Here is a 16,611-nt window from a genome sequence, read left to right as displayed (position 1 = left end):
GAGCCTTAATGTCTATAATATTTTAGGGAAGCGTTTTTCTACCTACCGGCATTACCAATTATGAAAATAACAAACACTGCAACGCGAAAGGTTTTCATTGCCAGACCTCATCAACTTAAAGCTTCTTCCTGGTGTTGACAGCTCGACTCGTCTCTCTAATTTACATTTTGACATGTGATCACGAATGTTTTCGTATCTGCCATGGAATTGACAGATGTCTGTCTGTACTCATCCGTGTATCTGACCGTTTATAGCTGTAAACGATTACGTTAAGATTTCGAAATTTTAGTTTGATTTTGACAATTTCGGCTGAAGTTAAACCATTTTACAGAAAAAAACTGACAAGGTGCCGTGAAGAAACTTCACTATTCGTGTTACCTTCGGCCTCGTACCATGACAATAGCAGTCTGAGCTGTTACGTAATGCAGACAAGCATGATGTCATCAATATATATGTTAATTGTTAACGTCTCTTTGTATTAAACCGATACGACTAACGCCTGTGATCTATTTTTTTCGAGAAAAAATTAAGAAAGTAACTATGGCTTCTTATGAAAATTTGGATCGAAGATATTTCTGAAGCATCGAATTCAAAGACACTCGAATCAATCTGTATGATTTTTAAAAATGTATAGTAAATATTGCTTTTAAAAAACCCCGTACAGATTGATTCGAGTGCCTGTAATCGAATTAAAGTGTGAATTACTCACAGCAATAAAAAGAGCGTACCTTGCAATTGTTTGAATTGGCGGAAGTCAATCCTTTCCTTTAATGCATTGGGAAGTTTGTTATGAATGTTCAAAAACAAACAAACAAACAAACAAACAAACAAACAAACAAACAAACAAAGACGTGTGGGTATACCAGAACGTTTCTGTAAAGAGCCTCGTGTCGACCTGTGGGAGGCTCGTTAAGAACGTTGCCGTGAAACAGGCCGTGGTTTTCGACGATGGGGATTCAGAGAGTCGTCGTAGTATCCCGGCGATACGCAATTGCCACGTATACTGTACGTACGAATTGATATTTCTAATGAAATCGTAGTTACGCTTCGTCTAACGGTGGTAATATTATGTTGATGTCGGATTACTCAGGTACATGTACTTACTGGGTAAAGAGAGCAGACCGAGTTCCGGGTTAAGTTCCGGGTTGGAACAGCAGTGTCAGATTATCTACAACTGCCGACATCAGACAGTGGAGGAACGGAACCTGTTACAAGTGGGCAAAGTAAACAACTGGATTTAATTAATGACACTCTGCTTGGCACAGCATGTTTTAAGTACAGAGACTTGTATTACACTCCATATTTGATAAGAACAATGTTATTACCACTTTACATGCAAGTTTACATTCACAAAACAAATTTCCAGTTCCCTTGGTATTTAATGTCCTTTTAAAAGAGGCAATAACATTATTCTTATCAAATAATAGTGTGTTATACAAGTCTCTGCTGTCCAACATGCAGAGCAAAGTATTATCAATTCACTTGTTTACTGTTGTTAGGGATGACAGAATACAACTTTTTGATATTCGCTAAGTTTTGATGTTTTGCGAGGTCACCGTGAACTCTCAGCTGTCATGAATTAACACTTAGAACAAATGTTTGCATTTCGCGAAGGCTTCTAAGATGACAACATTAAGTTATTAAAAGATCGTTGGTGTCAAATAATGACTAATTACAGACAGTTGGAAGAACAATGACGTGATCACATTGTTTAGCTAGTTTTCATATTTGTCAATATCATTTGCATTGAATTAAGGCAACAACAATACTTCCGTTTTAGTCATTTATGGTGCTGATTACTTTATCACCCAATCATTTGAGTATTGTATATTTTATGTTTATAAGAATTTAGTGAAATAAATGATGGATTCAGTCTTTTGGAAGAGACGGTCCGAGATCAGGAGCTTCGATCTGCTCCGTGGCAACTTCCAAATGATCCAGGTTAACCATGAACATTGTGTATAGTCTGAGCTAATTCACTAAAAGTCCAAGTCGATCCCGTGTACAGAGTGGAGAGAGAGACAGTAACATTGAAGGGGGTTACGTTAATAGAGGTTACCCCCCAATTTGTTACACTTTCACTGTTTGTAACAGGTTCTGTTAGTCAACGGTCTGGTGTCGGCAGTTGTAATAGTTTTCACTCTGATACTCAATGCATTGCAATTTGGTTTCAATGTTTGATTTCTATTCATTACTGTTACCTCCGGCCTGTACCATACCATGACAATAGCAGTCTAAGCTGTTACGTAATGCAGACAAGCATGACGTCATCAAAATATGTTAATTATCAACGTCTCTTTGTATTCAACCGATACAACTGAACAGTTCACTAGTTTATACACGCCTGCGATCTATTTCTTTCCGAGAAAAGATTTAAAAAGTAACTATGGCAACTCCCCTCTTAGTGAAAATTTGGGTCGAAGATAAATTGAGGGAAATTTCTGACGCATCGAATTCACAGGCACTCGAATCAATCTGCATGATGTAAAAGAAATGTATAGTAGGCATAAGGCTTTCAAAAAACCCCGTACAGATTGTTTCGAGTGCCTGTGATCGAATTGAAGTGTGAATTACTCACAACAATAAAAAGAGCGTACCTTGCAATTGTTTGAATTGGCGGAAGTTGAAATTCGACATGGAAAGCCGTACTTCACCACTCGCGGAATTAACGGTTAATGCGGAAACACTGAAAGGGAGCTCGAGGGCATTTTAGACAAAAGAAAACTGCACTACCATTTGGCCTATTCTTAATAACAAGTTTTGGCCATTACATATTCAAGTGCAATATCAGGAAACACATTACTCTTGGATACTTTATCCATCCGAAATGTAAGCTTTATTGTTCACGCCTATGCTATTCCGTTCCATTGACTATTCCACGCCTTTGACCGATTTCCATCACTGTAATATGACAGAGCTCTCAGAAAAGTATATACATACCGATAGAGGGAGTCCCACAATTCGGAATCATGACGTGTGTATTAATTATGCCACAGTCATTATTATTTATTTGTTCTCTCGATCTGTGTAAACTTTGTTCTGTCTGTCTGTCTGTCTGTCTGTCTGTCTGTCTGTCTGTCTGTCTGTCTGTCTGTCTGTCTGTCTGTCTGTCTGTCTGTCTGCCTGCCTGCCTGCCTGCCTGCCTGCCTGCCTGCCTGCCTGCCTGCCTGCCTGTCTGTCTGTCTGTCTGTCTGTCTGTCTGTCTCTTTATAGTATGTTTCCACAGTCACTTGTGAACTAATATGCCATTCCAGGGATGGTGATATTCTAGTCTAGGATGATCATAATACAAAATAATGACGTTATTATAGGTATTTACGATAGTCAAAAATTACCGATACCTTTAGCAGTGTCTGCCTAGCGTCATTTTTGTATTATGATCATCCTAGACTAGAATATTACCATCCCTGGAATGGAATATTAGTTCACAAGTGACTGTTGTCTGTTTCCGATATTAAACAATGCTTGCCATATATGCTGGGATTCATGGAGTCGTCGTAGTATGTCAACATATACCCGGCGTTACGTAAGTGCCACATATATTGTACGAATTGATATTTCTAATAAAATAAACAAACAAACAAACAAACAAAGACGTGTGAGTATAACCATGGAAGCAGAACGTTTCCGTAAAGAGCCTCTTGTTGACCTGGGTTGTCTACTTTTGAAGTTACTTTACAAAGCGTAACTATATGGTTATTTTTTGAACATTCATACTTCCCCATGCATTAAAGGAAAGGATTGAAAAAAAAGATAAACTAGCTAATTTCGCGGTTCAAGGGGGGGGGGGGGGCTGGTTATTTACGTCTAACTGTGGTACATGTATTATTATGCTGAGGTCGGATTACACAGATACTTACCGAGTGGGTAAAGAGAGCAGATCAATTTCGAGTTCCGGGTTAAGTTCCGGGTTGGAACAGCAGTGTCAGATTTATCTACACCTGCCGACATCAGACCATAGATGAACGGAACCTGTTACAAGTGGGCAAAGTAAACAACTGGTTTTAATTAATGACACTTGGCACTCTGCTTGGCACAGCATGTTTTTAGTACAGAGACTTGTATTACACTCCATATTTGATAAGAACAGTATTATGACCACTTTACATGCAAGTTTACATTCACAAAACAAATTTCCAGTTCCCTTGGTATTTAATGTCCTTTTAAAAGAGGCAATAACATTATTCTTATCAAATAATAGTGTGTTATACAAGTCTCTGCTGTCAAACATGCTGGGCAAAGTATTATAAATTCACTTGTTTACTTTCACTGTTTGTAACAGGTTCTGTTAGTCCACGGTCTGATGTCCGTAGTTGTAATAGTGTTCACTGTAGTGTCAATTTTTTATTTCTATACATTCATGACATTACTGTTACTGTACCTCTGGCCTGTACCATGACAATAGCAGTCTGAGCTATTACGTAATGTTGACAAGCATGACTCGATGATGTCACCAAGATATATATATGTTAATTGTCAACATCTCTTTGTATAAACCGATGCGACTGAAAAGTTCACTAGTTTAAAAACGCCTGTATAGTAGATAAGGCTTTTAAAAAATCATACAGGTTGATTCGAGTGCCTGTGATCGAATTGAAGTGTGAATTAATCACAACGTACAATAAAAAGTGCGTACCTTGCAATTGTTTGAATTGGCGGAATTCGAAATTCGACATGGAAAGCCGTACTTCACTACTCGCGGAATTAACGGTTAATGCGGAAACACTGAAAGGGAGCTCGAGGGCATTTATAGACAAAAGAAACGTGCACTACCATTTGGCCTATTCTTAATAAATAACAAGTTTTGTCCATTACATAAATGCAATAGTAGAGATATCAGGAAACACAATTACTTTTGGATACTTTATCCATCCGAAATGTAAACTTTATTTTTCACGTCTATTTACATGATATTCCGTTCCATTGACCATTCCACCTTTTGACCAATTTCCATCACTGTAATGACAGAGCTCTCCGAAAAGTATGTACATACCGATAGAGTGATGTTCTGATACACCTACTACTGTTTAGCCAAGCATTATCCGATCCAATTCACTTCTTTACTTTCCGTAAAAGGTTCTGTTCGTCCACGGTCTGATGTCGGTAGTTGTAATAGTGTTCACTGTGATACTCAATGTGGTTTCAATTTTGGATTTCTAGGGGGTGGAAAAAAATGGATCCACAAACTATTTTCGGTCACTACGTTATCATTTTCTCTATCAATAAGCTCAGTGCTAATCGAGGTTTAATACTTGGAATCAAATTTTAAGAAGTGTGTTTTAAATTGGACTACTGTCCACACACATTTAGCGAATTAGTTTCCATTACCAATCTAGTGTATGTCGATCAAATTAAAAAAACAACTTGTATATGCTAATGTATACTAAAGCCTAAGAAAATGTTTAATTTCGGTAACCCAACTCCACCTAGTTTTTTCACTGCCGATCCTAAACTTTTTTTAATGTTTTTGAGAAAAAAAATCGCGAAAATTGTGACATCTCATGACAAATAATGGATGCGAAACTGTTCTTCCAATCTGTAAATGGCTGTACATCTGATGAGAAGAAATAAACAACACAAAAACACAAAATAACACAGAGACTATATAGCAAACAACGGAAAGCATAACTACCTGAACTAGAAACTCACACATGGAAAACAAATTCCACCCCCCCCCCAAAAAAAAAAAAAAAAAAAAAAAAAAAAATCTACCCGCCTATTCTAAAATTGAGTGTAATCGGAAATTTTGGGCCTTATGTAAAAACAGCTGTCAAGTACTTTTCACGTGACGTCTTACAGTTGTATGCACATACAAATTACAAACAATCACAGACACCCGCACCCACTATATATTGATGCTAATGCCTTAATGTTGATACAAGAAGTTGCTACCATGGTGTTTTAAACTGGTTGAAAATGTACACTTTTGATCACGATATAAGTTAATAATGAAAACAGAGAATATTGTAAATATCATACCCGATGATTTTGCACTACCCTGAACTTCTGGTGTTAAAAAAAACGTGTGATCTGTTGCCCAATTTGTGGAGGTATATATATATATATATATATATATATATATATATATATATATATATATATATATATATATATATATATATATATATATATATATATATATATATATTATATATATATATATATATATATATATATATATATATATATTATTGATATTTGTTCATCATCTTAAAAGCCAAGTCCCTAGCACAGTGGCTACATCCAAGTCTCACATGCTACATCTTTCATGTTTTGTATTCCCTGTCAAATTTAACGCCTACAAAATCTTCTCACGCCCCCTAACATCGAAAGCGTTCATCCTTCATGTTTGTGCATCCACGGTGACTTTTGCCCTTCACCTCGATTGTGCTCTGCGATTCGTAGCTATAGCGACACGAAATCAACACCGGATTAAGACTATACTCAGACCTGTTACCCTACGGTAACTGTCCAGCTGTGCACATATTCGTATACTTGTCACGTTTGGCCAGATTTGGTTTGGTATGGCTTTGCGTCACGGTGTCTGATAATTACTTGTAAATCTGTGGTTGCCCCACAGTCACTCGTGAGCTAATATTATATTCCAGGCTACAGGGCGATAATATTCTATTCTAGGATGATCATAATACAAAATTATGACGTTGTTAGTCTCGGTTAGTGACCCAGCCTCTCGCCGCTAGGGACGCTACCTACGAGACCACCCCAAACGTTATTTACGACAATAAAAATATACCGTCGTCGACAATGGTATTTTTTTGAACATCGTAAATATATATGATAATAGCATCATTATTTTGTATTGCGATCATAGAATAGAATAGAATAGAATAGAATAGAATAGAATAGAATAGAATAGAATAGAATAGAATAAAATAGAATATTATATCATTCTGGAATAGAGCATTAGGTCACAGGTAACTGTGTGTGAGTGAAGATGACAACGTATACCAAAGAGCACTCAGGCTTAGTTAGTCATGTTTACGAAAATCTATCTATCTATCTATCTATCTATCTATCTATCTATCTATCTATCTATCTATCTATCTATCTATCTATCTATCTATCTATCTATCTATCTATCTATCTATCTATCTATCTATCAATTATTTATTTATGTTTGCGGGTTTATTATATATCTTGTTTGTTTGTTTGTTTGTTTGTTTGTTTGTTTGTTTGTTTGTTTGTTTGTTTGTTTGTTTGTTTGTTTTCGTAAACAAAACTAACTGAGCCTGGGTGCCCTGTGTGTCCACTGTGACATCCGTGATACACTATTTACAGCCCATTGATCGATCATACATAGCGGCAACTCGTCCCATTTCAACTATCCATATATGATATTTTCAACTCGCCCCCAGTGCATCGGATTTCTGGGCTGATTGTTATATGTTTTCAGTATCTGTTAACATTAGGTGTAGCAAAGAGAGCACTTCACCACTGAGTTTAGGAAACAAAAATAACAGGCAAACAAGTGTAAAAATGCTTGCAAATAAAAATTAGTGAAGAACATTGATAACAAAATAGACTGCCATTAATATCATGACTGGGATAATGATATGCAGTCTAATACAGATGCAATATAATTAACGTTATTTTTGTTTTGAGCATGCCTTTTCCGCTGTTTGCAGTCGAAACTAAAGTTCAAATCTAACAAATCTGAATAAGCTCAACACCAAAATAATTCTGGAGTTGCAATTTTTTAACCTCGGCCCTCCCCACTGCCAAACTAGCATGGACTCGGACAACAAGGCCAATAGGAAATATTTTCAGTCCTAAACGTGTAACATAGTCACCATGGACGTGGTCACGTGTCAGAGCTGGGCCGTGTAGTCATAGGCCGTGATTACGTCAGATACATCACAGCGTTAGTACTATATAATAGTTTCTAGTTGTTGAACATTGAACAGTGTTATAAAAGCGAAAATTAGTAAAATCAGTCATACACATCTCAGTTTTCAGATCTTATAGGCTTACAAGTCCTGATGTGTACATGATAACTTAGGGGTGAATCAGAAAGTTCTTGACACGTGACTAAATGCAAATTTGAGAGACGAGACGAGACGAGTCGAGTGCAACTTCAGTGCCATTACAACTTCGAGGACAGTGGAACGGAAGACGCTCGACGTCTTATAATGGATCGCTTATATGCCGTAGTGATAACTTTTTTCACGATCTGTAGTACAGGTGAGTGAACAAAAACTTCCTGAATAGTTGTAGCGAAAATTGACAAAAGTATCGAAAACGTTTGCGCGGACAAATGTCGAAACAAAAACGAATGTTCAAGTTCCGGGTTGATTTTTGAGCACTTTACTTCCGTGTTAAATGTTGCGTTACGATTTCCTCGGATCCGTTTGCGTTGTTCTGGGAAATCGTCAGGATATGGACCATCGCCCATCCTTTGGTTCAAGTTAATAATGTCAAAATATTGTACACCAGTGGTCGAGCAACGTTGCGTATATTCCCAATATATAAACACTACCGTATGATCATAGGAACGTATTTGCATGGTGGTTACGTTTCTGCAGAGGGTGGATAAAGAAATATTACGTAATGTACACAATAATCAATCGACCAGGTTTCAAGTTCAACTCTATGTCTGTGCCAGTGGGTCATGATTTGTTTTCAAGCATTTGTCTTTAGTGCAGCCATGGTGCTGCAGCGAACGTATTAAGTTAGAACGATTTGCTTCGATCGTACGTGACAACGTCACGGTTTAACGAGCATATTATTATTACATACAAACTTTGTAATAAAATAACGTAACCCATTCGCGCTAAGTACATGAAACTAGGTAGGTCAGCGACCACGAGGCCACAGGTCAGGTGCTTGTGAAGTTGCTAGTGTATAGTGGCTAGAGAACTCCGACAGTTAGACCGATAATGGCTAGCTACGGAGCCGCGGAGTAGCGAGTCAGTGAGGCCAGGCCGTCTGTCCCTGTTTTCGGACTGACGTACGGCATCACAATAACCCAAAACCTTTCATGTATAACTTTAGGGTTATTAACTTCTCTGTGGATAGAAATATTTTACTTTAATCGGTACATTGTTGATAGCAGTACTCTGTTCTTGTTTATTAGTACTATATGTACATCTACTTGTTTCTGTTTCCTCATTAAATCCCTGATTGAAAAGTAGAGGGGGTCTGGCATCAGTGCGATTGGTGAACTTCATTTTTGCACTTCTAATCAATTTTCGGTGGAAGATTGTCAGGCCTTCAATGATCACAGCTTTTATATTTACTACTAATATGTTGATAAGTTGATAAAATTTTACTTCTTGTTCTAACTTCTAATGTGAGATATGGTGCTGGGTTTCTGGTAGTATTTTAATGTGTTTACAATCATGCTTTTACTGTCATTACATCAATCATAGTGGTCACAGTTTTTATCATGGTTTACTGTTCACATTTGATGTCGTCCTTATGAATGTTCGCTTAGGGGGAGGAGGGAGGGGGCCTTAACCTAAATGAATGATGTTCGTCTGTACAATTGTTGAGCTTGTGCGACATTGTGCATGTATGACCATCCCTAAGTACTATTAATAGAATTGTTGTTACATGTCAATTCAAACCCTGCTTAGGGAGTCTAGGTATATCTCATCACATCCACATACCGTCTCTTTTCACTGTGTATGATTTACATACTTGTACACATATTGTCCTAAAGGCACTGTCTAGATTTTACATAGTTATTGTCCTGAATGAAATTGTTTCTGATTGATAGAGAATGATGACACTGTAGACATGCTAATGATTATAATAAAATTAGTTTATTTGTGTCTGTAAAATTATTTCCTGTGATTCATGAATGATTAATATGTTTAAACTGTTATTTCATATGATTTATGATTTCATACAGTGTGTGGCTCTGTGCCAGCTGAATACTCCCTTCTCCTTTATAGTTTCATGGTGATCACACATTACTTCTATAAACTGAGCAATGTACAATTTATACTTTGAACTTTAAAACACTCATAGTGTTGGATTCCATGCTTTTCTGTTGTATTTGGATCATGGAAGGGACAGGAAATGTAAATAATGCCTGAGTAAAAGTGTAGGACTGCATGGATATGTACACACAACACATCCTCAGCAGTCGCTTCACTGACAGTGACATTCCCTGTGATGATTACAAGATGCCACACCTCAATATTAAAACACTCATTGGGGTGGGGGTGAGGATGAAGGTGATGGGGGTAGTGGTGGTGGAGGGGAGGCATCTGGTGCCAATGTGATTGCTGAACTTCATTTTTGCACATCTAGCCAGTACAGATTTAAGAAACTTTCGTACCTTCAATGATAACAGGTTCTGTATTTACTAAATTACTATCAAGGTGTTGATACAATGTAAGTTGATTACAATTTCTGCTGATATATACACCATATACACTACAGTACTGGGTTTCCCTATTTTAATGTGTTTACTGTGTTTTTTACATTGAATGATTGATTTTAGTGGTGTGACCACTACAATTTTTATCATGGTATATAAATGTGTCGATGTCACATGTGTAAACGTTTGTTTATGGTGAGGGTGTTTTGCACTTTGTTTATAAACATATCGATGTCACACTTGTGAACATTGTTTATGGGGAGGGTGTTTCGCACTTTGTTCTTAGCCTGTCCCAGACTACGACAGGTGCTTATAGATTGGGTGCCGTTTCATGGACATTCATTGACCGATTTCTTTCAAACTTAGTAAATGGATAATGAACTATAACTTACATATGCATGTCAGTTTTTTGGATATGATGCAATTTTGCCAACTTAGAGAGCCATTTTTGGGTAAAAAATGTGATGTTTGGTCAAAAAAAATAAACTCCAAAACTACTGGGCAGATTGGCCTGAAATTTGGTGGGAATGTTCTTAGAAGTGTTATTCTGCAGATTTTCTGTAAAACATTGTGGCCTTGGCAACAATAAACACGCCCATAGCAATAACCAAATGACAGTCTGTTTTGGTCAAATAACATCAGGTAGACAAGTGAGTAAACATTCAAAAAATGTATGCAAATACCCATAGCAACCATGACACACCCATAGCAACAGCCAAATGCAATTTAGCTGACTTAGAGCCACTTTGGGGTAAAAAAATGTGTGAAAAGAAAACTAATGGTAAAGTCTGATATTGTTCTCTTAAATAGCCACATGTACACAGCGATAGCTTGGTTAGTAAAATAGTTAATACAACGGCTATAGTGCGAATGGCCAGCTACCTCAGCCTACAAGTTCACATCTGTCAATTCGTCTATCATATATGTACTGTCCAAGCGTGGATGTCTTGTCTGTCAGTATGTGCGTGCTTGTCTGCTAGTCGCTCATGGTAGACTGAATCCACTGACAACTGATTGTTACTGATGACTGTTCCTGCGTTTCTGACCATTTTACCCCATCTGTAAACTTTATCTTGTTTCAAGATACCCCCCCCCCCCCCCAGCAAACAATACAGTAACTAAAAACACTGTTTACCATGGCTACATAAAATAATAATACAATCTGGTTGGACATTAAAATATTAAATTGTGTTGTATTGGTTAAAATGTTAGACCTCAACACATATACTCATTCCAGGAAATTCAACATCTTTCCTAATAAAACAATTAGAGTCTGAACACTAAGTGACTTTAACAGCCACACCAGGATGTGAATTTATTTGGTTCTATTTATTTTATCATTGTATAGACCCAGTGTTTATTTGTCCTCATTTCTAGTCAGTTCCAGTTTATGTTCATAACAAACATCATGATGACCATGTTACATGTCACCATGGCAACCCAAGTACCAATAGTCTACATCTACTTAAGTTTTAATAGTTTTATATCATATTGGAATATCTATTTATGGCTACTCTAGTCAACATCAAATCACATACTGGACATGCACTTCAAAAAAGCATAGCAAAGTTGTGACTCTAACGTAAGTTTCAATGTATGGGGGGGGGGGGGAGTGCACTTTGATCTGTATTCAGTACATGTACTTTAACTGGCCATTTAAAATTCCTTGTGATACACCATGCCCTCCTTTTGTCCTTGTACAGAATTAGAAGTGTGTACACAGATAGAGAAAGGAGAGACATAGAGATACTTGACCAACCATGTTTTAAATTACTATAAAGTATATGGCCTATACATAGATATGGCTCAAATTACAAGTATACAATTACATTAGTTTGCTTTTTTGTGTTTGATATGTGAACTCTTCATGTGAATGAATTTAGCCTTAGACCTACATGTATATATATGAGAACGGATAATCACTACACTATTTCACTATCCTGACTGACATTTTGAATTTTTGAATTTCCGATGGCAAACTCAAAAATTCAAATTTTTAGGATAGCAGAATAGTGTAGCAATAGCCATTCTCAAATCTACAGGTAAGCTAGGATAAATTTTAATTTCATAATGCAATATAATAACTGAATAAAAGATTACTTTTTATTGAGCTCTAAGAGTAAGAATTGTCTAACTGACATAGAATTCAACCACTGATTGGTTTACATGTACATGTACTATGAGTTGTTACTGATATACATGACATGTATATATGTACCAGTATTTGGACACTTTGTGTCTTTATTTATAGTGGTTATGATGTACAATAACAGAGTACATATGAATGTATTTCTCTGAGATTGTTTACATTGTATATTAATGCCTGTTTCGTGGGATTTTCTTAATGTTAGGGAAAACTTAAAGTCAAATAATTACATTGTGTATAATGTTAAGGGTGAGATCAATAGCCTCAGACCCCCCACTCCCCTCTAACTAAATTGGCCAAAATTGAAAATTGCTTCAACCCACACAATCAATTTCAAATCAGTATGTAGTAGTATGTAGTGGTATGAATATAGAGGCAGCATAATAGTGAGTAAAAAATAGTTACATGTACATGTAAATAGTTCTTTTGCTGACACTTTATTGTAATGCCATGCATTTACTATACATGTATATGGCAAAAATTCTTCCATTTCTCAATTTGACATTTTTATTAGCACAACTGAACTGAGGTTCAGTAGCGCTATAGGGATTGCCTGGCTTCTGTCTGTGTGTGTGTGTGTGTGTGTGTGTGTGTGTAAACAACTTAAAGTCAAAAACTGCTGAACCGATTGCCATAATATTTGGTGGGTCCATTACCTTGGGTGTCTAGTTGGGAAATTGTTCAAATCAAAATGATCGCATCACAGGTGTGTGATTTGGGTAAAAAAATGTGATTTTTGGCCAAAAAACTTAAACTCAGAAACTACTGGGCTGATTGGTGTGACATTTGGTGGGAACATTCTTAAGGGGGTGTAAAGTAAGATTTGTTCATGACATGATGATTCCATCAGTGATATGCAAATTAGGGCTAAAAATGTGTCTTTTTGATTAAAAATCTATAATTCCAAAACTACTGAGTAGATTGGGCTGAAATTTAATGAGAATGCATCTAGGGATGTATGGATGAATAAATATTAAGCATGCAATGATTTCATGAGTGATATGCAAATTAGGTGTAAAAATGTTCATTTTTGGTCAAAAACTTATATCTCAAAAAGTACTTGGTCACTGAGTCTGAAACTTGGTGAGATGTTTCTGAAAGTGTTATTCTGCAGATTTTCTTCAAAACATTTTTACAAAATTGGCCCACGCGACCATGACCACGCCCTTAGCAACAACCAAATTGCAGTATATTTTGGTCAAATAACAACATCATCTGGTAGGCAAATGAGTAAACATTCAAAAAATGTATGCAAATACCCTAGCAACCATGACCACACCCATAGCAACAGCCGAATGGTTGAGTATTTCACAAAGATAACAACAGGGATTAATAGACAACTGAATAAACATTCAAAAAATGTATGTTAATTTACCTAGCAATAAGACCACGCCCATAGCAACAGCCAAATGATCATGTATATTGCAAAGATAACAACGGGGATTAATAGACAATTGAATAAACATTGAAAAAATGTATGTAAATATGCCTAGCAACAAGACCACACCCATAGCAACAGCCACATGATAGCATATATCGTAAAGATAGCAACATGGTTGGATAGGCAACTGGATAGTCATTCAACAAATGAACACTTATTGTTAGCATGGACTAACATATGGATAAACATTTTTAAAAACTGTACAGTTGTGCTACAATGCCATTGGTGGTATTTTACAATGAAGTATTTGTATTTAGGGTTCAAAAAATTCAATAAAAGTAAAATCAAAATTGTAGGATGAGAACATGGGAACTAAATGGCTCCCCCCCCCCTCCTCCCCCCACACACAAGTATTCGAGAAAAAAAATCGAGAAAATCATGAAATCTTGCAAGAAAAAGTGGATGCCGGAAACTGAAATCAACTTAAAAAGACAATATAAAGCTGTTCTTCCAATCTGTAATGGCTGTACATATGATGAGAAGAAACCAATAACACAGAGACCATATGGAAAACAACGGAAAATTTAATTACCTGAACTAGACATTCACGTATGAAAAAATAAAATAATTTAGTACAAAATCTACTTACCCCACCTATTTTAAAATTGAATGTAATCGGAACCACACAATATTTTTTTTTAACTCCTTATACCATTAGTTTTTTCCCTTTGGCTTTAAGTTACACTAGCTATACATGTCATGTACATATATTGATGTACTGACCCTACTGCTAGTTACAGATAAGTAAACTTCATCACTGTGTAAGCTAACAAGTTTTTAAGAAGTGTACACAACAATGAATCTCACCACCTGTCACCAGTTGCTTAAAGGTGATTCAAAATGCTCACATTCACTATTGCTATTTTGCTAGACGACATGTTGGTGAAACGTATTCTGGTTTTAAAACTTTAAAAAAAGCATCTGCAAACACCTTAAAATGACCTTTTTTTCAGTGAGTTCCCTTCGGTCTTACCTCAAGAGTTTTCGGGTATTTCCGGTCCCACCTAGACCACGCGATTTTGTGACATTATAGAGGGACATCGTTTAGCACTCAGGCTATGACGATCGTAGTCAACAGGTGAATAAAACTCAACAGCGTTGTGAAAAAATACATTGCTGATGGTTGTAATAGACATCAATAAACAAAAACTACAATCCACATGTCTTATTAACCAACACTTACCGATATTTACTGAACAAAATATTATGTCCCCAACTTATGGCAAAATAAATCAAAATGGTGTGGCTAGACAAAATGTACATAAACACTTGTAATGTCGGGTGTTTCACATTCAGTGACTTTCATTTATCTGATTTTTAGCACAACTGAACTGAAGGTTCAGTAGTGCTATAGGCATGGCAAAGTGTCTGTCTGTCTGTCTGTCTGTCTGTGTGTATGTGTGTAAACAACTTAAAGTCAAAAACTGCTGGACCGATTGCTTTGATATTTGGTGGTCATGTTACTTCTGGTGTCTAGTTGGGAAATTGTTCAAATGAAAGTGATTGCATCAGGGATGTGGGTTTTGGGTCAAAAAATGTGATTTTTGGTCAAAAAACTTAAACTCAGAAACTACTGGGCAGATTGGTGCAAAATTTGGTGGGAACATTCTTTAGGGGGTGTAAAGTAAGATTTGTTCATGACATGATGATTCCATCAGTGATATGCAAATTAGGGCTGAAAATGTGTCTTTTTGGTTGAAAATCTATAATTCCAAAACCACTGAGCAGATTAATAATAATAATTGGGCTGAAATTTAATGGAAATGCATTTAGGGATGTATGGACGAAGATATGTTAAGCATACCATGATTCCATGAGTGATATGGAATTAAGGTGTAAAAATGTGAATTTTGGTCAAAAACTTATATCTCAAAAAATACTAAGTGAATGAGTTTGAAACTTGGTGAGATGTTTCTAGAAGTGTTATTCTTTGTCATTGCTTTTCCTCAAAAATCTTCAACTCTGAAATTACCCAGTAGATTGAGCTTAACTTTGTTGAGAATGTGTAGATTTGTCCTCATTAATAGCTGACACAGTGAGAACAGTACATTGTTAATTAACTATAATGTTTACTTTACTATTTCCTTGGGTGGTAAAGCCTGTAGCATGGCCAGTTTGGTTTATGACTGGATTATGTAATATATTGTAGATAGCTGTTTCATCACCTACCCATATAAACTGAATGTAGCTGGCTTTTACAATATTACAATAAGACAACCAAGAAAGATAAACCTGTTACATTGGTATGACTTGGTTCCAAATTGATTTTAAAAAATAAAGAAGTACAAAACCTTGTAGACACATCCCTTTAAAGTTTGATTAGGATGTTGCTATACTTGTCTTGTACACTTCCAACATAGGATGGCTGGATTATGATGATGGAAATTAGGTATGAAAATTTTGTTTTGGTTACAACTTTAAATCTTCAAAAAATTATATACATGTATCTATCATTGCCCTGAACATGAAGTTGTGCGGCAACGCAATATTTGCGCTATTTTTTATCATTTGCCGACAAGAAGCATTACAATACTGTCTATGGTTGTGGCTTTGTATTTGTAGGTGTTAAAGGCCAGAAATTCAATCCCAGATTATGCATTAGTGTTATCTTATTAATGGATTAGCCATATAACTTATAAGGATTACATTGGGTAATTCTTTCATTCTGGATCAACT

The 16,611-nt window shown here is 36.3% G+C and overlaps 1 protein-coding gene across 1 annotated transcript in view; it reads right to left on the bottom strand.

The window, feature by feature from the left end:
* LOC144436824 (receptor-type tyrosine-protein phosphatase F-like) overlaps positions 1 to 9,188 on the bottom strand; it is a 30,895-nt gene extending 21,707 nt beyond the window's left edge. The window contains exon 1 of the mRNA XM_078125683.1: positions 9,113 to 9,188. Coding sequence (XP_077981809.1) covers positions 9,113 to 9,188 — 76 coding nt within the window. The remainder of the gene's footprint in view (positions 1 to 9,112) is intronic.
* Positions 9,189 to 16,611: the final 7,423 nt, after the last annotated feature.

The sequence above is a fragment of the Glandiceps talaboti genome, chromosome 6 (genome assembly GCF_964340395.1).
Source record: "Glandiceps talaboti chromosome 6, keGlaTala1.1, whole genome shotgun sequence".
Lineage (NCBI taxonomy): Eukaryota > Metazoa > Hemichordata > Enteropneusta > Spengelidae > Glandiceps > Glandiceps talaboti.
This window is presented reverse-complemented; position numbering and strand designations above follow the sequence as displayed.